Genomic DNA, 23,727 nt, shown 5'->3' with positions numbered 1-23,727 from the left:
TTCACCTTTAGTTATGAAAATTTAGAAATTGGCCATTTTGTTAATCCCAATATGTTGTTATGTTTTCTTACCTTCTAATTTAGTTTCACCGCTGTTATCGTTGACCCTCACTCTTGTGGAAGGTGTCAGAACGATGTCATGTGTGATGAACTGACCCCATATCATGAGCAGGCTGGTGTAATATGGAAGCAGAGTGCGAGAACTTTGATAAATGTCACCGGTTAAGGCATAACTTACATGACGAGCACTTGGTAATGGTGATCCATCTTTGCTTCTGCGTGGTTCGTCAATTCCTAAAAAAAGATTTCAAAAAACGAAACTTCGAAACTGTAAGCTAAACTGAGCAGCTGAGCTATACTAATTTATAGCTCAGCTGCTGTCAGATATATATAATTATTAGCCCCTTCTTTAGTATGCAAAACAGAAAGTCAGCTTCCTATAAGAATATAATGGATATACAATAGGAAGTTGACTTTCATATAAAGATGAATGCCAATTTCTGCAACATACAAATTTGCACTTACAGCCACCAAATTTTATATGAATTCCCTCATTTGATATGATGGAAAGGTAGAAATTTTAATCCCGTGGTATAGTTTATATAACTATCTTAATTTATTAGATTTAGTATATGTCACGAGAGCCGTTTACTGTAGCATAGGTTTATTTAAAAGAAAATTGCTTACAAAAAGATATTTTCAATAATATCGTTCACAAAATAAAAAGCAATCAGCAGTAGCATTAAAAACAATAGGATTCCTCTTGAGAGACTTTTAAAATTGAAGAAAATGTATGCAAATAAAAATTTTATTCATTTCAAGTTAATGTTGCCTTGTTTGTTCAGTGCTACACATATGCACCTTTTGGTCGGAAAGACCTAAGTTCAAATCTCGTCTGGAACCCGAGGAACAATTCTTAACGCTTTTAGAGCGTTATTCGGTCTCATGTTGAGGTGACAAGATATTTCTTCTAAGAAAATCGGGTATTTATCCGGCAAACTAGGCAAATGGAGATATACAGCTGATTGTGTAAATAGGATTGCATTGTCCTATCGCGCAATTAATTAGGCTTATATGAAGACACTTTACTTGGTCTTAGTAAGCTTTAATGAAACTAATGAGAATAGATAAAATGCTACTGGGAAATGTTTAGCCGATTCGGCTTTAAATATACAATTTTTTTTTTGTGTGTGGAGGGGGGATGGGGGTATTTACTTTTTTCTATCAGCGAAGGTAGGACAGAAAGATCTAATGTGGCTTAAATTTTACTAATTTTTTACTAACACGGTAAATTTACAATTCATATTATCAAAAATTAAATAAAACAAATTAATTATTTTACGAAGCGATTCTTTAAGAACACATGCAATTCTGACTTCCTTTGTATTTTTTTTATCGCAATCTCATCCACAAAACGTTACCACATTAGTACCATGACCGACTACGCCAGCACCAGGAATTGGACAATTCTACAGCCTTGCGTAGAAACCAAACATAATATTTTTTTAAGCACTTCAGGTCTCCAATTAGCAGAACGATAGTAAAATAATGGTCGATGAAATTGATGCACCAGCTAAACACATTCACAAATAATCATGCTATAGTGGAATACGATCTCGTATCAAGCAGTTATGGAAAGAAATTGTATCCAATAGTTTCCGTACTATTAAAAATGTTTACAACGAAATATTGTAAGAATATACATAACAGTTTGAAGTATCCAGGTATGTACCGTCTTTGGTGTTACTGTAACTCCCCATATTATGGAGAAACAGAGAACTCGATTGAGCTTTGTATTGAAGAACATCTCAGAGATATCATCTATGGCAGAACCAAGGCTATCCTTATCAGTCCTGTTCTTAATTCTGATCCTAGTGACCATCAATCCACTATACACTCAGTAAACCGGAATAGATCCGAAATAATTTACAAATGCTATGATGAAGTTGAAAGAAAAATCTTAAAATCAACAGAAATTGCACTAAATCCTGTTCGCTTTAATGTCAACCCCAGCCAAAACCTTTCTAATAGTAACGCCTCTGCTGTTCAGCTATGGCGGTCTCAAGACCACGTCCGAGAACATCAACGCAGCTAGTTCACGAATTCATTGTAGCAATCCGTCAATAATTCAGAACTTTGGTGATGTACCCAAGTGATGTATCTCTTTTTTTCTTCTATGTATTATGCCTATAAGTTATTTTTTAATACATGTACAATAGCCGTGAAAAACTTACGTATGAAATAAATATATAGTTACTGTCATGAAGTCGACTGACGACTTCACGACAGTAACTATATATATACTTTGCATTATAGTATCCTATAATGCAAAGCGCACGTGGAAGGGTTCAACAAGAATTTCATTTCTTGGCAGGTATAATTTACTTTGTAACCAAGTGAAAAAAAAAAAAAAATTCTACAGCTGCCGCTCTTGTTTTAATAGGCCCAACAGAAAGCGGAGGAATGATGTTTGCCAGTTCAAATGGATTAGTGACTATGGAAGTCATAGAATAGAAGAGACACAAAGCTGAGGCATTGCGACTGTGAAATAGAGATTGAAGTGAATCTGTGAAGAAATGGTCGTCTATGAGCTGAATTGCTCTCCTCTGGAGAGCATTAAGAATTTTTAGTTAAGTATAGATAGCATTAGATATCTTAGAAGATTTCAGACTTCTTAGAAGAATTCATCTCTCAAGCTCGTCATAGCATCTAAAAATGATGTTTTTTTTTAAATCTAATAAATTTTTTTTCTGATTTATTCCAGATCGCTAAAGTGAGTGATAGTCTTAATCGTCAGGATCAGAAGAATTAAGAATGTGATTAGATAGAGCAGTGGCTCTAGTTCTGCCATGTGTATCTCACATGCTCCTCTATGCATTAGAAGAATTAATGAATCGACAGAAATTGTCCTCATTCCGGTCAACCTTAATAATAACATAAGCAATATCTTCTCTGATTGTTACTCCTCAGCCATCCAACTTTGATGTACGCGAGATCATGCGCAAGACTGTACATATGACTGAACGTGCATCCAGAACTCCTTTGAATGTTAGCAATCTGTTTGTAACGTAATATATAGCTGCTGTTTTCTTGTAATGTATATTTTGTATTTTCTCTTTTGATGTTATGCACCTGATGAAGTGTTCTAAGAAGATGAAACTATTCAAATAATAAATAATGTTTCCATTTCTTATTCCTCGGCTTTTAGTCATTTAATTTTCATAGGGTAATATGACCTGTAGGCTAATATTCAGTGGCCAATGCAGTCGCATTCTGTTCCAGTCAATCTTACATAGTTCTCCAGAGATCGTTTCTCACAGTTTGATAATCAATCTAGTGAGATGGAATAAGACTTATTCAGGCAAATCTGTTTACTTGGAAACTTAATGACGGATACTGGACTCTGCAGAATAATGTGAAGATTTAACAAGCTCTTGACTCGATTCATAACTATAGTATCATTCAAGAAAAGTTAATAATTTCACTTTATTTATTTTCCTGTTTATTTTTGTGTGCTTATTTATTGTGAATTAATAAACGGGTAAGAGAAGTTTATATTTCCTGTTTATTTATTCAAAAATACTAGGAAATTATCGCATTGGGGAAATAATGATACAACATCAAAGAATACCGGCTTTAAGCAAGCCATAGAAAACTCAAAAATTCAAGCAATTTTTGCAAATCAGATATTAAGGTATAGGAGACATGTATGTCTCCACCCAATGCTATACTGTATAGCGCTTGTTCATTCCTCAGAAAGGAGTAGGTAGAATTCTAGATATCGGTAGCTAGCTAATCGCCATTCTTTGTCACCGATAGTTTATTAAATATGGCTACCGATAATTTTGAACACTCCGGGGATAGAGTAAACAGCTCCACCATCTTGTGATCCTAAACGGTTTGGTATTATTATCTGAAATAGTGTGAGTTATGTGGTCATTTTTTTTTTTACTTGCGAGATAAAATGCTAACTATCCGTGTGTGTGTGTGGGGGGGGGGGGGGAACTACGTGTCTGCGCCAAAAATTGTCTAATTCGGAAACTACCTGAAAATAAAAAAGGGGGAGGGAATGGAAAAAAGTTAGGCAGCAACTAGAATCGAACTTGTAGCGATCTTTCGTTTAACGGTGTCTCATGGTTACGCAGAAACACCTGTATAGTATCTGCTGATTTATAATATAAAATAAATAAATAAAATAAGCAAATGAAAACAAGATATACAAAGATATACAATCATTTATATATAAAGCATATATACAACTTATTGCGGACTTATTTATAGAGTACTCACCATTACCGTACACTGGGTATAGCCAGCGACCGTACCCTTCGGCTGCCTTTCCCCAGCAAGGATGCTGCAAATTGTTACATGATCCGTCAAGTGTTCTGAATCGCGACTGCGGATTGCACAGCATGGTCCTATTAAGGTTTTGTGGCACTTGCACACCATAAATATGAAGGATATCTGTGACATTATTCAGCCCAAGGGTTATGAGGCGATTTCTTGAAATGGATCTGGAGAAATATGGAAGTAATGCGTTGCTTATGGACCGAGGCTTGAGGCTGAAATCAAGACACACGGGTGAATGATTTAGTTCGGTGTTATTGAGATTAATGTCGATAAATTTAAATGTATGAGAAAAAAATTTAATCCTATTAATAAATCCGCTTCTCGGAGAAAAGAGGAGGAAGGCAGATGAGAATTTTTTATTATAAAAAAAAAAAATAAAAATGTGTACTAAGTAGCTGAATTTCCTCTGGAGAGATTAGAGGTAACATATATGACAATGGTAGACTAACAATGTGAGTTATATGTCTTCTTCAAATAGTTTTTTTTTATGTACGCGCTCGCGCGCGCGCACACACACACACACACACACATACACACGCACGTACGCACACGCGCGCGCGCACACACACGCACACACACTGAAAAGGAATGCAAGCCGCGAATTGGGGAATACAAACTTTAGGTGAAATCCGTTTTTCTCTTTTGTAAAATACTTCTCAACCATAGACTATGGAAAAATATCTTCCCTTCCCTTACCTCCCCACCTCCGATATTTCCGGACTTTGAATGCTCTGAGCAATAAAACAGTCTTACATGAAAGTAAGGTTTGGAAAAGCACGTAAATTCGTCCTATTCCTATCTAATACTTTCATTAATTTTGTTCGTTGATGGCTAATGCAAACAGTGACACCGAGCAACATGTAATATCGCTGACTATGAAGAGCAGGTTACGGTTATCGAGTATACGCTCGACAACTCACTCTGATGTTTGTGTGAGCTCCATAGAGTGCTATAGTTTATTAAATCTCCGGTTACAAGTATGGGAGATGACTGAAACATGACGTCATCAAGGTCGTCCTAGGATATATCTGAACCAGACGCCAAGTGTATGCAGAATAAAGTAACAAGAGATTCTACAGGATGGTGACGGCCTCTATGCGATTGCTTTGAGCAACTTGTTGGAACGTGGATATGGTTGCTCAGGATAGTAACTCCTCCACGGGAAAGGTACATCCCCTATTCTTACAGATGACGTTCCGCAGTGTAGGATCTCAACCAGACTTTAAGTACACTGCTGAAGAAGTCAATGGACATTTCCATGGGCAAGGTGCGTCCAACCATGTAATGAGTCACATGTTTGTAGCCGGAATAAATTGGAGGAATATGATGCTGTAATATCGTAATAATTTAATAAAATGGCTACGAGAAGGGAACTCGCGGAGTTTGAAAGAGGAGTGTTACATGATACCATGTTGCAGGCCTACCTGTTCGGCAAATTGTTGAAAAATTGGCCATCTCAAATCAACAATTAGTGATATCATACTGAGATTGAAGCGCAGGGAATCAATTGTCAACTGCAAGTGCACAGTGGACGAACCACCACACTAACCGAACGTGACCGTAGGATGCTACGAAGGATAACATGTAAAAACCACCATTCCATTCGTCGGCGACACGTTGAATGCGTAGTTCCGGTCGTCAACTGGAACACGAATCTGCACAAAAAATTCAGAACCGAGGTTCACAACATGGGTTTTCATAGTAGGACCGCAATATGTTAGCTCCACATTACCCAAAACAACATGCAGCGCCGTCTTCACTGATGCAAAGAGCGATGTTTGCATCACTGAAGAGCAAAAACTTTCCAAGCTTCTACAATGAGACGTAGAAGCTTGGGAAGCTGTATTATGGAGCGACTAATCACGCTACACCCTCTACTGAGCAAATGGACGGATGTGACCGATGCCCGGTGAACGTCTCTTGCCAGGGTGTGTAACCACAACTATGAAATTCGGAAGTGATGGTGTGGTCCTGGTTTTCCTGGTTTGACTTCGGTATCTGAATATTCTGGACAATGCAATGCATCCTACTTTGTGGCATTTCTATGAAGCTGACCACTGTCACTTTCAGCAACATAATGCACTGTCATAAGGCTACTAATCTAACTGCGTGGTTTGTGGACATGAATGTCACCACACTTTATGGTCCTCAGAGAGCCCCTGATTTTAACACTATTCAACATCTGTGGGACGAACTGGAGCGTCGGATGCGGTCAAGGAACGTCCGTCCGCCCGACAACAGCGCAGGACCTCATTATATGCCTACAGGAAGAATGGTCGAAAGGTCCCATTGATCACTATCGTAAGCTTGTGGAAAGCATGTTCTGTAGGATTGCTGCAGTCATCTCAACGAAAGGAGGTCCTACATCTTATTAAGGTGGACGGCATGGCTGTTTGTTTTTCATACTATGGTGTCCATTGACTCTTTCCAAGCTATGCATATCTCCTGCAGGCAAATACTTCTGCAGGTAGGCCTGCAGAAGTATTTGCCTTTGTTAAGTTTGTACCTATTCAGTTGTCAGTTTTAAGAAGTATCATTTGCCAGTGTAGCATATTTGCGTGAAATGATTTCATTATTTATTTTTGGCGGATCTATTCAGTTGTGTCGTGAGATCTTTCTTCAGTGTTGGATTTTTTCGTTTTTGGAAATTGTGCACTGCTGATGTCCATTTCTTCCTCACAAATATATAAATAAGTAAAATATAATAATATTCGAAACGTCACTAAATTCAATTCCATGCAGGATACTAGGTATTTTTATGATTTTAGTTTCCTCTACGGAGAAAGAGAGATACTTCTCCCCCTCTGGGAAAGTCTTTGATGTGCGCATTTCATTATTTTTTCATGTAGGTTTTGATATAGTTGAATCATGTTTTTTCAGGAGCGAGTCATATTAACTTATGTGTATTGTGACTCGCTCCACAGAGATTGCTACTAAATTATACCGTTCGAGGACGATGTAACTGAACATGAGACAGTCATACGTGGGAAAGTCCCCTTAGGTTTTTTTCTTAGATTACTTTCTCAGCACAAGAGGGTTTTGCACTAATTGATGTTATGGCATACTTTCCCTTCACTTACTGATACGATATATTCCGCTCTGTTTTGATCTTTTGAATCTTTCATTCTTCCATCCTTTGACACGCTTGAGTGTAAGGTGGAAGTTTTCCCTCGCAGTTAGAAAATTTAGATGTTATGCTCTTACAGTCTTTATTTTTATGCACTTTACTGCCTCTTCGGCACAGATAGGAGAGCCAGGGAAGACAGTCAGCATGAGCATATTTCTGACAATTGACAAATAACACGGGAACCGGTTGAAGACCGTGTGCTTAAGGTCAGAAAAGTTCCTCTACTTTGAGATCAGAATTGAACTCAGAAAAGTTAAATTTATATAATGCCAAATTAACGATTGACATTCCACATTCTGGAACACCTTAGTCACCACTGCTCTGAAGGTTTCGATTTAAAATTAAATGCATTAGTTGGAGGCACTTACCCTATCAGTTCTTTGGTTACTTCAAGCATAGCTTCTGAAACTTCTTGAATTTTAAAAACTGTTTCGGTAGGTACATGTAAAAATGACAGAAACTGAGATGCACTCCGAAGTCCGCCTGCAACGAAGAAAATTATATTTATCTTATATCTTATATTAGACAGTCTGTATTATATATTATACAAACTGTGTTAAAAGTAGCAATGTACAAACTTTTGCGAAGCAATTCTAATATTTTTTGTTTCACTCCTACCCAATAAAGGTTCTAAATCTATAATAAATTATTAGCGTACGTGGCTATGACTCTCTCTCTCTCTCTCTCTCTCTCTCTCTCTCTCTCTCTATATATATATATATATATATATATATATATATATATATATATCATATATATATATATATATATATATATCATATATATTATTTATTTAACTTGATAAAATATACATTGGATACATAGGCAACAAAAGACTGTTTAAATAATATGTAAATATTATAAGAATATATATTACAGAGAGAAAAAAATGATTTTCCTTACGGATGTACAATAGAAAGGAGGCAAAAGATACATGAGTAGTAGAGAGGATTTATCTTTTTTAGTAAAATATTCAACATTACAGTTCAGTATCACTCTTAGCTATCTTTCATTTGAAGTATATTGTCGTCGGCAATCCAGAGAAGAGTACCAGTTGGTTTCCACTTCTCTATGAATTTCGCTACAGTTCTTATTTCTTTGTAATAATCACATCCCAGTGAAAGAAAGCCTGCTTTGTAGTTTTCAACGTAGGCTACACATGAGGATTTTGTGCTGATTAGGTGATGGATGGGTGCTTGTTATTTCTTGTGTGCTTAAGGCAGAAGCTGTAGATGACAGCCTTACAGCAGATGAAGAGGAAATTGCATATTCTGTGTCCGTTCCCTTCTGTGTGGGAACAGACACAGAAGCCTACTGGACTAAATTCCAGTAGTCTTCTTGGTTGTGTGTAGTTACAGGTGCAAGAGGGCAATATTCAGGGCATAGTTGATCATCGCTTTGTTTGCACGACAAGTTAGATATGTGTGTTCCAAGATACTTGAAACTTCGCAGAAGAGACACAGATCCGATTCTCTAATTGAAATTTGTATAGAGCTTAGTAGTAGTTGGCAAGATGTTATACCATAGCCTCCACTGTATGTCGGAATCTGGTTTGGCATACTTCGATTTATATGGAAGATCCCACTGAAAAGTGGGTGCCATGTGCAGCTTTGTAGATTAGAGGGTTAAGGATGGTATTCTTGTTGTATTCTTTTCAGTTTTGGTTTTTTTTAGTGGAAGGCACGTGAATGTTTTCCACTTTACAGTCTGGGTCAGGAGGTCCCCTAATATGAAGGGCAATGTTGGAGGCACTGACATGAGGAAGTGGTATATTTTCTTGTAGTTGGAAGGAAGAATTGGAAGTGAGGTTTCAGATGATACAAGATAAAAGGTGGGCTCCCGCAGTTTCCAGAAGGAATACGGATTCTCTGAGGTGTGGCGATATCTGGGAAGGCTTTTATAATAGCAGCTTGCTTCTGTTAATATTCTTTTCAGTTTTTGAGTTTTTGAGTGGTAGGCATGTGAAAGTTTTCCACTTTAGGGTCTGGGTCAGGAGGTCCCCTATGATTCTTATTCCTGCCCAGTTCCACGCAGGAAAAAGAAAGGGTTGGCCAGTTGTGAGACTTGAACAGTGGTTCTGTAAGTACAACTGACTCTGTTGATCCTGTCAGTGTGTGTGATGAAGTTCTGTATTTATCCACCGCTGTAGAGTATCTCTGTAAAAATGAGGTAGTTTAGGAGGTGATGGCACAGAACTGGCCATTCGGAGGATTGTGGAAAGTGTAAGTCTTCTGGTGGATGATTTCATGATGTAATCGAAGGTGGTTACATAAGTATGATTGGATCTAATCTTGTTTTCAAGGGAAATCAGGCCTTGACTTTCCTTATTGAGGGGCTTACAGAATTCAGAGTATGTTGTCCAGTTTGTTCCTGAGAAAACATTTGATTGTCTTTCGAATTTGATGGAGAAAGTCTTTGGGGGTATGCCATAACACACTCGCAGTCAACCATCTGGTTGATTATTAGGAAGAGTCCTAATAATCAACCAGATTATTAGGAAGCACCTACCACCTGTTTAAATCGGTTGTACAGCTGTGTCCAATTCAGTGTATTATATCTTTTGGTTTTGCAAAGGTGTACACCTAAATATGTGTTGTCCTTCATTTGACCAGGTACATTCAGTCGGAGAATCAGTTCTAGCCTTCCATCTGCCTGACAACAAGCCAGTGATTTTCGCAGAGTTTAATTTGGCCCCTGAGGCTTGTGAATATAATCTGTGTGCTTCATCGGTTACTGTCATTTCTTCGTCATTATGGATTATTACGGGACCGCCATCGGCATATGCTGATATGCTATATATATATATATATATTTATATTTAACTTGATAAAATGTACATTGGACGATAGGCAACAAAAGGACTATTTACACATTATAAGTATATAAGTATTTACTACAAAGAAACAAGAACTGTCGCGAAATTCGTAGAGGAGTGGAATCCAACTGGTACCCTGTTCTTGATTGCCGACGACAATGCACTTAATCTGAAAGATAACTAAGAGTGCAACTGAACTGTAATGTTGATTCATTTATTGTATTTTCTATTGTATATCCGAAAGGAAAATCTTTCTTTCTCTGTAATATATCCTCTTCATTACCATCCTATGAAGAATGTCATCATTCAAGTTCCAGTGAAAGCCTACTTTGTAGTTTCCCACGTAGGCTATATATGAGGATATATATATATATATATATATATATATATATATATATATATATATATATATATATATATATATATATATATATATATATATATATATATATATATATATATATATATATATATATATATATATATATAATGCTTCTATAGGCGGATGGTGTGCTGCACGAGTGTTCGATGGGATTCAGATCAGGCGGATTAGGCAGTCAACAGAGCACGCAGAATGCTCGAATGTGTTTTTCGAACAATGCAAGCCTTTTGACTCTGGGCGATGTCTTACAGGAAGCGTTTACATCCTTTAGGACACATTGTCACCATGTAGGGCGATAATGGGTCAGAACAATCTGCAAGAATTAGTGGTCAAATCGTGTTCAATGGGGATGAGAGGACCCAGTGGTGTCCATGACAAAATAGCCCTGTACTCTGATAGGATATTGCCAGTACCCAGTTAACCATGCATCTTGATTGGCCAGAAACAGGCTAAGTGGTAATAATGTTTTGGATCAAGAATATAAAAGGTTTGAGAGATGCGTAGCAACTTTACACAAAATGTCCAGTTCTTCTTCAACTTCATACAGTCAAATCATTTGCTTCCTTTTTGTTCACCCTCTCACTACTTTTGTTACAACGAGTTTCTTTGAATTTGTATTTCCTAAAAATCTGTAATCAGTGGGTATTCAAAAGCAATGATAGTAAGTCCCTTCCTCTTCCCCAGTCTTCTACATATCTGCTTTGGTATTATGTGGTATACAGAAATTAACCTCTTGTGTATCTCCTTAAATACGAAATCACTAACTAACAACTATATTTAAATTAAACATATTGGAAAACAAGACTGAATGAAGCTCCTAATCATGGAAACTAGTTCTCTGTATTGACGTTATTTAAACCGATTAATATACTCCCACTACCCTCGCTGTTGGTGTTTGCGTTACCTTCTTTACTGTCATCCCAATATGAGAACAGTTGATTTCTTCGTCTTCTTCTTCTACTTTTATTATTATTATTATTATTATTATTATTATTATTATTATTATTATTATTATTATCATACTCCATGGAGTCCTTAACACTTTCATTGCCAAGCTGAAAATTGGAATTTCGTGTGGTGACCAAATTTTTTATATTTTTTTATTTAGTTAGCGACGTCCACGCGATAACGCGTGATTGGCAATGAACGTGTTAAACTCATCAAAGGAGGTCCTAAACATCATGTGAAGTACTATCTTACATTTACGCGGTGTTATCATACTTTGAACTCATTCACAATCATAGCACCACAAAAGACTCTAGTAACCTATTCTAATCAATTACCACTTTCCAAGGAAAAAATCTAGTCCTAACACTTCCACTGACTCCACTCTTGCTCAGTTTCCAAGGATGGCCCCAGTTCTTTCAGGCCTGTCCTGAAAAATTTCCTCTACATTAATTTTGTAAAAACCCTTCGATAATTTGTATGTCTCAGTCATATCATCCCTTTTCCGACTATCAACCAATTTCTGTAACTCAAATCTTCAACCGGTCTTCATAAGGCTCATTCCATAGACCTACTACCATTTTGGTCAATCGCCTCTGGATCCTCTTCACCTCCTCTTCATCTCCAGGAAACCCAGTTGGCAGAGGGGTAGCGTATCCGCTCTCCAGTCAAAAGGCTGCATGTTCAAATCCCTCCATGGGCATGGATGTTTGCGATTATCTGTCAAAATACTAGTGATGGTGGTCTGCGGTAGATGGCGTTGGTGTAGATGATGAAGGTAGTTGCGGTTGGTGGAGACGGAAACTTGTAGAGTAGATGGCCTCCCTCGATGAGTCTGGACTCCCTGGAGGTGTTACATAATAATAATAATAATAATAATAATAATAATAATAATAATAATAATAAAATCTGCATGCAGTAGTCATGATGGGGTCTTACCAAAGCTCTATAAAGAGATATAATAACCTACTTGTCTCTTCTCGCCAGGGTATTCTTCAGTAACCAAGTAAACTGATGAGCTACTTTAGTCACTTTTGCAATATGCCCTCTAAACTTTAACTCCCTATCCACTAACACCTCCCTGGCTTTATGAAGTCCTTATTATTCAAAGTCCTCGGAACCATATTAAATTTTATACTTGTTAACTTTTCTCGAGTCATTCTCCATACTGATATATCATTAATTTCGCTATATGTATAAAATAGATTACCAGCTTTATTTGAAAATATGATCTATTTTGTACAAGAAAGTAAATGCAAAAATTTGATAATGCATTACCTTTCTCGCTTGGTTTGTCAATAGTATTCATTGTGCCGTCTTTCGCTATTTGCCCCCTTCCCTTTTCGATGTTACGAGTAAATATTCATATAATTCCAAAGGGGTGCTTAAGGGTCAAAGCTGTATAACTCAGAGGAGACCTCCACATAGCCTTTAAAGGAATGCGAAGAACCGAACAGGCTTCTGACCTAATGTCCAATCGTCACCTTCTCGTGGTGCACCCTGTTGGGTATCTACTTGGACACTGAACGAACGAGGATGGGCTGGCAACTTGGAATTTAGCCAACCAAATTGTGTTCTTATTGGCTTAAACCACAAAATAAGATGAGATACAACATGAAGAATGTCATGCCGGATGGGGTGTCTCCCGGTTAAACAAGGCCCCCGTTGGTTTCGCCAGGGAAAACAGAGAAAAGTCAGTTACTGGAACAAATCTTAAAACACACCCCAACTCAATATCACCAGAGTTAAATATCGGTACTAATTCAACATAAGAAGCCTGGATGGGAAAGAAATGGAGCTAGCTGAGGAATTAGATAAGTACCAGATCGACATAATAGGGAGATTGAAAAAAAAAAGACAAAAACTGGTCAGCTCTTTCTGAGCAATGGCAATCAAGAAAAGAAGGACTAGCCATAGTATTCCACACAAAATACGACATTAATCTTCTTGAATGGCAGACGATATCAAGTAGAGTGATGTGGGCAAATATCAAAATGGGGAGCTGGACAATGAGACTTATTTGTGCCTATGGTCCCACAGAAGGTTCTACTAAGGTAGAAGTGGAGAAATGTTTTGAGGCTATAGCGAAAGCTACTGATACAATGAAAAAGGAAAAGTTGGTCCTCGTTGGGGATCTAAATAGCAGAGTAGGAAATGATTGTCAGACATACAATAATATTTTGTGAAAATTTGGAGAAAAGAGCAAAGCTAATAATAATAGCAAATGCCTGTTGCATTTCTGCTCAGGACATGGACTGGTTATTACTAACACCATGTGCCAACATAAAAATGTGCACAAATTCACATGGAGAGAAGCGGCAAGAAATAAGAAAAATCTCATTGACTATGTTATTGTTCATAGTGATGTTTTCTCCCTGGTGCAGGACACCAGAGTGTACAGAGGATTTGAAATTGGAAGTGATCACTATTTAGTTTCGAGCAGGATAAAATTGAATTTCATACTGAAAAGAAGAACATATAAGAAAGTTTTAAAGCGAATAAAAGTTGAGCAGCTCTCCGATGTGAACTGTAGACTAAAATACACAAACATAATTCAAGAAAAAATGAAAACGTTTGAGAACAGAAACCAAACCGTGGAGATTCAGTGGCAAGCCTTGAAGAAAGCCCTGATTGATTCAGCCAGAGAGGTATGTGGTGAGGTTATCTGCCAGGATAGAAAAATCAGAACTCCATGGGGAACACAGGAAGTTAAAGAGGCAGTGAAGGAAAAGAAGAAAGCATATCAACAGTTGCTGGCAAATAAGTCAGCTTGTGCTCTTAGAGAATACAGAGACGAATGTAAGAAAGCTAAACACTGTGTAAAACTAGCTAAACAAAAGTCATGGGAAGACTTTGGCAAGAACATAGAAGAAAATACCAAGAAGGTGGCAGAATATTCTGGAAGTTGTTGAAGAAGCTCAGAAATGGAGGAAAGTGTGCTGTAAAAGGAATTAGAGATGATAAAGGTGACAGGAAAACGAGAGAAAAAGATATCCTTGAAATATGGAGTAATTACTTTGAAAAATTGCTAATTGAAACAAGCAATTATAGCGCAGTGGTAAAAAACGCTCAGAAGACATGATAGTAGGATGTCAGGAATACATATCCATACTTGTAATAGAAAAAGCCATCAAAAGCCTGAAATGTGGAAAGGCAGCAGGAGTAGATGATATTCAACCCGAAATGCTCACGTATGGAGGTATGAAAGTCTGGAAGTGGCTGCACTGCACAGTTCAGAAGGCCTGGACAGAGGGACGAATTTCGGATGATTGGAATAGAGCTCTCATAGTACCCATATATAAAAAGGGAAATAAAACTGAATGTGAGAATTACAAAGATATTTCCCTACTGGGTGTTCCTGGTAAGATTTATGCAAGTATACTTGAGAAACGGTTGACAAGCATTGTGTAAGAAAGCTTGGTGAAGAACAAGCTGGATTCAGGCTAAATAGAGCCTGTCAGGATCAGATCTTCACTTTACGACAAATAGTTGAGAAATCATGGGAATATTACAAATATCTATATTTAAGTTTTGAAGATCTGGATAAGGTGCCAAGAGAGAAGCTATTCAATACGCTACAGTTATATTGTGTCAATTGGGCATTATATCTAGCAATCCTTAGTCTTTATTTGAGTGTTGTAAGTCAGCAGTTAGAATTGAATGAAGCACAGGAAGATGGTTTAATGTTAAATCTGGTGTCAGACAAGGACGTATATTATCCAATCTCTTATTCATTATCTATATGGATCACATTATGAAGGAAAGTGGTATTAAACCTGATATCAAAATTGGAGATGTTAATGTCAGCTCTTTGCTTTATGCGGATGATGTTATACTTCTAAATAAATCCCCTACAAGTCTGCAAGATTCCATGACTAAATTGATTAACTGTTGTAATAGATATGGTATGAACGTCAGCATTAAAAAGACAATGAAAATAGGCAGAAACATTGAAAACTGCATTGTGAATGGAGAACTTATAGAAGAAGTAAAACATTTCAGCTACTTAGGCAGGATGTTTAGTGAAGGCGGTAAATTAAATATGGAAATAGACAACATAATCAATAAAGCTGGTATGGTAGGAAGACAACTGAATAAATTTGTATGGAATAAGAGAGATATTAGTCAAAACACTAAATTAGCTGATTACAAGTCGGTGTTCAAACCAATTTTAACTTATGGATCTCAGAGATGGGTTAAAAGTAAAACACTTGACCAAAGACTAGAGACCGCAGATATAGTCCTGAGAAAGATTAAGGGCAGGAACAGGCATCAATGGCAATATCCTATTAAAAACGAGGAAATTAGGAAAGAACTTTACATTGTTAGCATCTAGGAATGTGTTAGCATAACAAATCTCAGGTGGTATGGTCACTTAAACAGAATGGTAGAGGAAAGATTAGATTAGATTAGATTAGATTAGATTAGATTAGATTAGATTAGCGAAACAAGTGTTCTCTGCCAGGTTGGCAGGAAAAAGACCCACAGGAAGACCAAGACGTAGGTGGATTGATACGATCAAAAGTGCCTTAGAAATAGAAATATAGGATCTTATAATGTTGGAGTCTTGCCAGATAATAGACTGGTTCGAAGGAAAATTGTAGATAGGAAGTTAGTAATAATGTAATTTTTCGTGTAGTGTCATCAAATTCCTGCCATGTACTCTCAAGTGGTCTACTCTACAGGATAGGATAGCACTACATGAAAAATTTGCATGATGATAATTTCAAATTTCCTTCCGTGGTTGTCTTAATCAAAACTTTTCATCATCTACTTTAGCAAGACATATATTTGCACATCATTACAAACGTTTTGTAATTATTATTATCATTAAATGTCTCTAGTTATTTACTATAGAGGTGTCTAGAGTAAATGGCAGAAGCTATTTTCATTTCTTTTCAGTTGTTTCTAGAGAACCAAGTTTCATAATTGGTATAAAAATATATGATATAGAGATATATTCTTTCAGCTATCTTATACGAATAATCTTAATTAAAAATTTTCATTTAACATTAGTCCTTGCATTCATTCCATTTGTCAAGTTAAATCCCATTAAGTAATTTCTGGGATATCCGTGTAGTTTGTGGCAGCATTTTTGTTTTTCTGGGTCTAATGCTAGACTACCAGAAGAGAGATTTTTATGGTGATTTTTAGGCCTTTTTTTTTTTTAATTCAGTTTCGAAATTAACCGATGTTTGGTGCAGGCAAGTCGGGTTATTCCCTCCCTTAAACTCTGCTTTTTTTTTCTTCTTATTTTTTTAATAGGTCAAAAAATCAACTCTAGAACTTATGCTATTTCAAAGAATAATACCAGTTAGCGTTTAGGATACGAGATGGCAGCAGTTGTGTGATGCACGCTTACTGCGAGAGAGATCCGACCATTAAAGATGACTATTAAAGATCTGACTATTAAAGACCATTAAAGGAGACCAGCTTTCTATGATTTTCAAAAAAAAAAAAAAAAAAAAACCGCAACAGTTGCAAGAATTCTGCTTACTACGTCTAATGTCTATTCCCTAAAGAGAATAACATATGCTGGAGGATTCGCATTGTCTGTTTTCTGAGACCATAGTAATTTTCCTTGGAAAAATCATATCCCTTTATCTTTCACACTTGTAATTTCGACAGGATAGAACACTGTGATCACTATTTGTGAGTGATTCAGTAACTGGAAGGTTGGTCACATTAAGTAGGTTCCTTAATGTGTATCAAACCAGTGTAGTTTCTCGTCCTGTGCCATGTTTTACATACTGCTACAAAATAAAAAAATAAATAAAAATAATAATAAATAAATTAAAAAAAATAATAATAATAATAATAGTCTAGGTCATTGCAATCGGACTTGTCAGCTGTTCTGTAACAAATTCCCCGTTCTTAATGTCGAATGGTTAAGTTTAATCTTATGCCGAATGAATTCATTCATGTAATCAGAATTATTATTATTATCAGAATCAATAATCTGAAATTTTCGTAAGAAATCTTTTTGCACTAGTTCTTCCAATAAGGTAAAATTAATAAATCCAAGACTAGAAAGAGAGCCTTTCTGGTTCTTAGATTAATAGAAGAACCCTGCTGTCATACCTGGGAAGAATATTGGATAACCTGATATTCAAACCAAGTTCTATCACGTGGCGCTCACCTTTTTTGTTGGCGATATAATTTATGCCAGCATGGAAACCAAATTATCTATTGCTTCCATAAACCCTGATCCTGGCAAACATATCCTGGCGTTCTTCCCCACTTACCTTCTTTGCATACAATGTTTCCAATTTCTCTTATTAGTGAGTTTCCAATTAACATTAGTTTGTCACTCATCTCGGTTAATGTTAGATTTACTGTCCACAGGGTGCTCAATAACTGATTACTTCCCTCGTCGTGTAAAGTTGTTCATTTTTATTCAATACTTTGCTCTTGGCTTTCTGTTTTTATTATTATTTTAGATTATTCCCATTTGTTTACTTAGTCTGTGATTTCGTTACACTTCGTAGACTTACAGCTTCCTCAGCGGAAAACCTTAAATTAAGGTTTTCCAGAATAAACATTCGCTGCAGTTGAACAGTGTTTCTTCCATATTTTGGTGCTTCGCTATCTCTATTATGCGAACTATCTGTTCTCTAAGGAATAAAATTCCAAATTCTTTGATGTTTCCTTTAAAGGGTTCACAACCCAGAATAATCAAGAGGATCCGTCAGTGTTTGCCATTGTTTCTGTAATTAGCAGTTGGCGAGAAAATTTCGATAAACAGCGACGAATGACTGTGAATGTACAGAGTTCAGAGCTAAGTGATGGTTAATAATTCCAAAAACTTTAAGAAGCCGTCATGAACTTTTTTCATTTCACTTCAGGCTTCCTGTATGCAAGGTGGTGTTCACACAGAGCGATGAAATTCATCTACCACAAAGTCTTTCATAAAGAGCCATGGCACAGTAAGATTTAAATTCGCATATGTTCTATTCAGATGGCTGTTTTAGCAGGTGATTTTTTTTTCTTTTAGTGCTTGGCATACAAGAGCATTCTTCGGTACGCAAAACAGAAGAGGCTCATTTTTAATGAAACATATTTTATCTGTGCTTTTTTGGAATATTTTGAATCCAAGATATTCAAATCGTTCTCCCCCTCCCCCAAAAGGAATAAAACAGCCTTATATAACTGTCCATATTATGCACCTGATAAATAATAAAAATATGGGATTTTCAAATAATGTTACGGATGACAGTTCAAAGATTCACTCTCTGTACACTTTACATAATCCTAGATTCAGACCAGTGGCTATGAACTTTATTGTTTTAAATTTTATTTTCATATATTATTCAAGCAAAAACACTTAAAAATACATTTTTATTATCATGGTGAAACGGTGTTTATTCGACAGCACTTTAATTATGTATGATTTGTTCACAAGATTTGCGGATTTATTCTTTACATGTTATTACGCCAGTGTTTCCGAACTGCTAAACCTTAAATTCGTTAAAATTAAATGGTATACAGTACCCATTTAATTTAACCGGTCAGCAGTATAGCGGTAGTTTATGTTGGGTTAGAAAACACTATTAAACTTAAGACGATATTTAAAAGAAATGCACTCCCCCTCTTATGGAGCAAACTTTCCCTTGCTTATCAAACTAGTTTTGAAAACATGCTTACTAAAGTAGAGAAATGTGAGTAGGTTAGTAGGTTTATAGTGAAATCAATAAGCAGTGGGACTTACTTGAGACAGAATAGTTGGTCTCCACACTGAAGACAGTGTGTTCTGAATGACTAGAGTCGATGTTAGAACGGAAAATAGACCTTGAGGAGGATTGACTGGAAATCTCTTGTCTCCGGAATGCAGATATCGCGAGACCAGTATGCAACCAGCCTACCACTGCCAATATTACAAGAAACCTGTAAAACAAACCAAAAAATAAAAATAATAATAATACTTTATTGTGATACAACTTTGACAAGTTTGAGTAAGGGAAAGAGATAAAAATTGGTGCTTTCAAACGTTCAGTTTGGAATGCAGATTAAAATAACACTAGCCATAATCAAACAATGCATGTAGAAAATATTATGAAGTATATCCGTCACCATAATTATTTGCTATAAGCAATTACTCATTTGCGCTATAGATGATTTTGAAATTCAGACTTCAAAATAATAGTTGGTCTCCACATTGTTTGTTTGTTTAACCTTGTTTAACCTTGTTTGTCTATGTGTTTTATGCTAAATATTAAAGTAAATAACCCTATGGGAATTGGTTGTATTTACTGTTTTATTTAAAGTTTCTAGAATGTCAAAAACAAAGGCAATGCTTTGCCATCGGAACTTTGTATAATAGCTATGTATAAGAGTACAAGAAAATTGTTTACAATTAAGAGTGTGAGAAAATTGTTTGTGAGCTCTGAGCATGAACACTTTCAAGTTAGTATCAAACAGATCCGCTAGTTTCAGAGAAGTTTCCGCTGCCTGACAAGACAAAGAAAAACAGAGTGCACGGAGGAGAAAAAAGAACAGGTTGGCCTTAACAAAAAGATCAAGGAGAACTGACGATTTCTTCGGGGTTTACAACCCTTTGTGCAAGGTCCCGAGAAGGCGAAAATAAATGGGGACTAAGCCGAACATCGGAAGGAGAGTCCAGGTCCAGTTGCCGAGAGAGAAGGGGCGAGGTCCAGTTGCTGACAGAGGGGAGGCGAGATCAAGTTGCCGAGAGAGCAGAGGCGAGGTCCAGTTACCGAAGCAGGAGAGGCGAAGCGCTGTAACTAAAGAGAGCCAGAGGCAGTCGGCGGAGAACCAGAAGCAATCGGACCCAGAGGACCAGACTTTACGGCGAACCCACGCCAGAGGAAAAAATTGGGAGAACAGCCAATGCCAAGTGCCGGTCGGATGTCCTAGTGCTGTGGGAAGTCAACCGAAGCCAAAAGCTGCAGAGTGATCTTCATGCTTGTATGCTGAAACTTCTTGCCTGAGCTTTTGAGTACCGGGAAGATTGCAGTCCAAAACCTGCTGATATTCCGACGAAGCGCCCCCTGAAACAAGACTCTCCGGATGGAAACCTGAGGCTAGAGATGAAAGAAAAACCATAAAGACTGATGCAGGACTTTTGGAAGGTGTCATGACAAAAGAGCCTCTCTAAGTGTGTCCCATCTTTTTATGTACATCCTTTTGTAATCTAGGAGATATGTCATAGATGGACTGATAAGAAATAGTAATAAGAAATATCTATAAGAGAGTCCTCTGATTTGCTAACTGGAATATAAATTGTAAGATAACTTGCCATAGCTAGCTAATCTCTTTATGAGTAAATTAGTTTTGGCAATTTGATTTTTCAAGCAGAGAAGTAAGAGAGTAATTGCATTGTATAGTCATTTAATATTGCTAAGGGAAAGTTTGTTTCTTTATACCAAAAGTATATAAGGATAGGTAGAGAAAGAGAGAGAGAGAGAGAGTAACCTCCCTATCACTTATTTAATGTACTTCGTTTTTTTATTGTAAATAAATGTGTTTTAATTATATGTCAATAGAGTGCCGCCTGATTGTTTATTTTACAATGCATTGTTGCTAAAAAAATGAACTTAAGAGCGAAAAACCAAGTATGATAGCCAAAGTGCATAGATAAGTGCAACTAGACCACGACTGTTTGTGCAAAGTTTTACTGAAGGAATTTGTGTTAGAGAAAGAGAGAGAGAAGTCAACGGCCCTATTACTGAGTTTTATTCCAATTAAAAAATACTGGTGGCGCAGTCTTATCAAATAAATTTTCTAGTATCCATAGGCATAAAACTCGTAGTGCGATAGGTAGATAAACTAAGTATGCAGTATGCAATAGTAAGAAGGAATAGTGATAATTAAGAAAGAAATTTAAAAAAAAATAATAATGGTGACTTATAAATAGCAAGACATAGTGCACAGTTTACAACGGCACTTGCAGGTATATTCCTGCAAATACCGATTTCTTCTGCTTAGTCTTCATTTCTTGTTTTTTTGTACTGTTTAGCACCGATATATTTTAATTGGTGTCATAAGATCAAGAAAAACATACTTGAAATATAGGAATCAATTATTAGTTGAAGAGTAAAACGAAAGTCATCATTATGTTACTTTTCAAAACTTTTAAGTAGAAATTCTACTGTTAGAAAAACGTTATGGATTCAACAAAATTCGTTTACCGTATACACAGTAATACCCACTTCATTTAAAAACATTTTAAATTAAGTAACCACAGTACTTCATATAATCATTTCATTTACTGATTATAAACAATAAAATTTGGATAATGAAGCCCATTGAAAATAGTCTATAACAGACAACAGATTTACCTTGAACTCACTGATATCAATGAAGTATAAATTAGTAGTACGACAAGCCAATCTAAGAAGAGCGATAATTAGTGCGTTACTTAATTTATGAGTAATACTATTATGTGTATTTATGCCAAAAGTCCGTGACTTTATGATGCTAGAAAATTTGCCATTTATATTATTATTATTAGACACCTCCAGGGAGTCGAAGACTCATCGAGGGAGGGCACCTATTCTACGACTCTCCATCTCCACCACTCAACCTTATCCAGCAACCGCATCATCTACACCAATACCATCTATCGCCTACCACCACCATCACTAGTATTCCACAGACAATCACAAACATCCATGCCCACGGCGGGATTCGAGACCGCAGTCTTTTCGCTGGAGATCGGATACGCTAACCACTTAGCCATCCAGGCTGGCTAAAAAATTAGCATTATAATTAACTATAGTATTTAAACATTTTCATCATGTCACTGTATTTCTTCTGCACTATTATTACTACGTGGCACCCCCAGGGAGTCCAAAGACTCAACTATCTCTGTCCATCAATCCACCAACTAACGAACTGCAACTACACCAACGCCATCTACCACCCGCCACTATGATTAGTATTTTCACAGACAATCACAAACATCCATGCCCACGGTGGGATTCGAACTCGCAGCCTTTTGGCTGGAGAGCAGATACGCTAACCACTCGGCCAAGTACGAATAGTACGAATATTCAAATGGTAAACCTAATTTAGGTCTCAAGGTAACAAGACAGTGAGGACAGTATACGATGTACGTTATTTGTGTGCGCTCTCGACGGATTTTTCTATTTTGCGGAAGGAACCTGGATTATGGTTGTTTTGAATTGCGACAGAAGCAACTAAACTGAAGCCATTGTTTGTTAATTACCTGTGTCTTGGTGATTGCCTGATTTGAGGGACAAAGAACATGAATTTCTGAAGGGAAACCTTCCCGCTTCCGTATGAGACTGGCTAATTCAGTTTCAGTTGAAATGCCTTCAAAAGGTTTTTATCCTGGATTGGGCTCCGAAACCAGGTCTTCCTAGCCAAAAAGCATTGTTACCGACTGAATTTCTCTCGATAGAAAAATTTTACTTATGCAAAGATTGACTAACTGTAGATTCGACTGAAAAACGACCTAAAAAAATTCCTAAGGTCGTTGAGTAGAATCGTACTTATACCATCTTTGTTTTACAGATATGGCGTCGTTTAAGTTGCAAAGAGGGTAGGCTAGCATCCTATTATTTTTATTATGTATCACCTCCAAGGACTCACAGGAGCAGAAGGCACTCTTCTCGCATAACTCAACGCCTACATTAGATCTAATATAGGCGGTGAGTTAGATCTAATCTTCCATCTACACAAAACGGCACTATCAATATTTATACGCTGCACTTTCTACAACCCATCAACAGTCGTTTTTTGTTTACAAATTGAAAAATTATATTCTCGAGTCGATTTGTCTGTATGTCTCATTTGTCTGTGGGATGAAAAACCAAGGTTTAGTACCCAGAGAAAAACCTTTCTACAGGAATTTTCTCCCATGGTTTTTTTCTTCGTATGAGATTCGCTAACTCATCTTCAGTTGGAAAAGCCCATATATAATGATTCCTTTCTTCATGACTAGAATCAAACTCGGATCTTTTCTAATCGAAGGATGCAATGCACTATGAGGAATTTATTCACATATTAAAGTATTAAACACCAAAATACTCTGTTTCAATCTTATACATGAATTTGCAAGCTGTGGGTACCATAATATAGTCTTATGTATAATTTTTAACATAGAAAACAAATTTATTCACTACAC

General features: G+C 36.7%; 1 protein-coding gene across 1 annotated transcript; it reads right to left on the bottom strand.

Annotated features, from left to right (window-relative positions):
* Positions 1-57: 57 nt before the first annotated feature.
* On the bottom strand, positions 58-17,933 carry LOC150107154 (thyroid peroxidase-like). The gene is made up of 4 exons (XM_090391642.1): positions 17,864-17,933; positions 7,845-7,959; positions 4,290-4,561; positions 58-293 (listed from the first exon to the last, which is right to left on the bottom strand). The coding sequence occupies exons 1-4, from the start codon at positions 17,931-17,933 to the stop codon at positions 58-60; spliced, it is 693 nt and encodes a 230-aa protein (XP_090247768.1).
* Positions 17,934-23,727: the final 5,794 nt, after the last annotated feature.

This window comes from Typopeltis vanoorti, chromosome 4 (assembly GCF_054136105.1).
Source record: "Typopeltis vanoorti isolate ZY-2024b chromosome 4, IOZ_Tvanoo_1.0, whole genome shotgun sequence".
Taxonomy (NCBI): Eukaryota; Metazoa; Arthropoda; class Arachnida; order Uropygi; family Thelyphonidae; genus Typopeltis; species Typopeltis vanoorti.
Note: the sequence above shows the minus strand (reverse complement) of the source record. Positions and strands in the feature narration are given on the sequence as shown.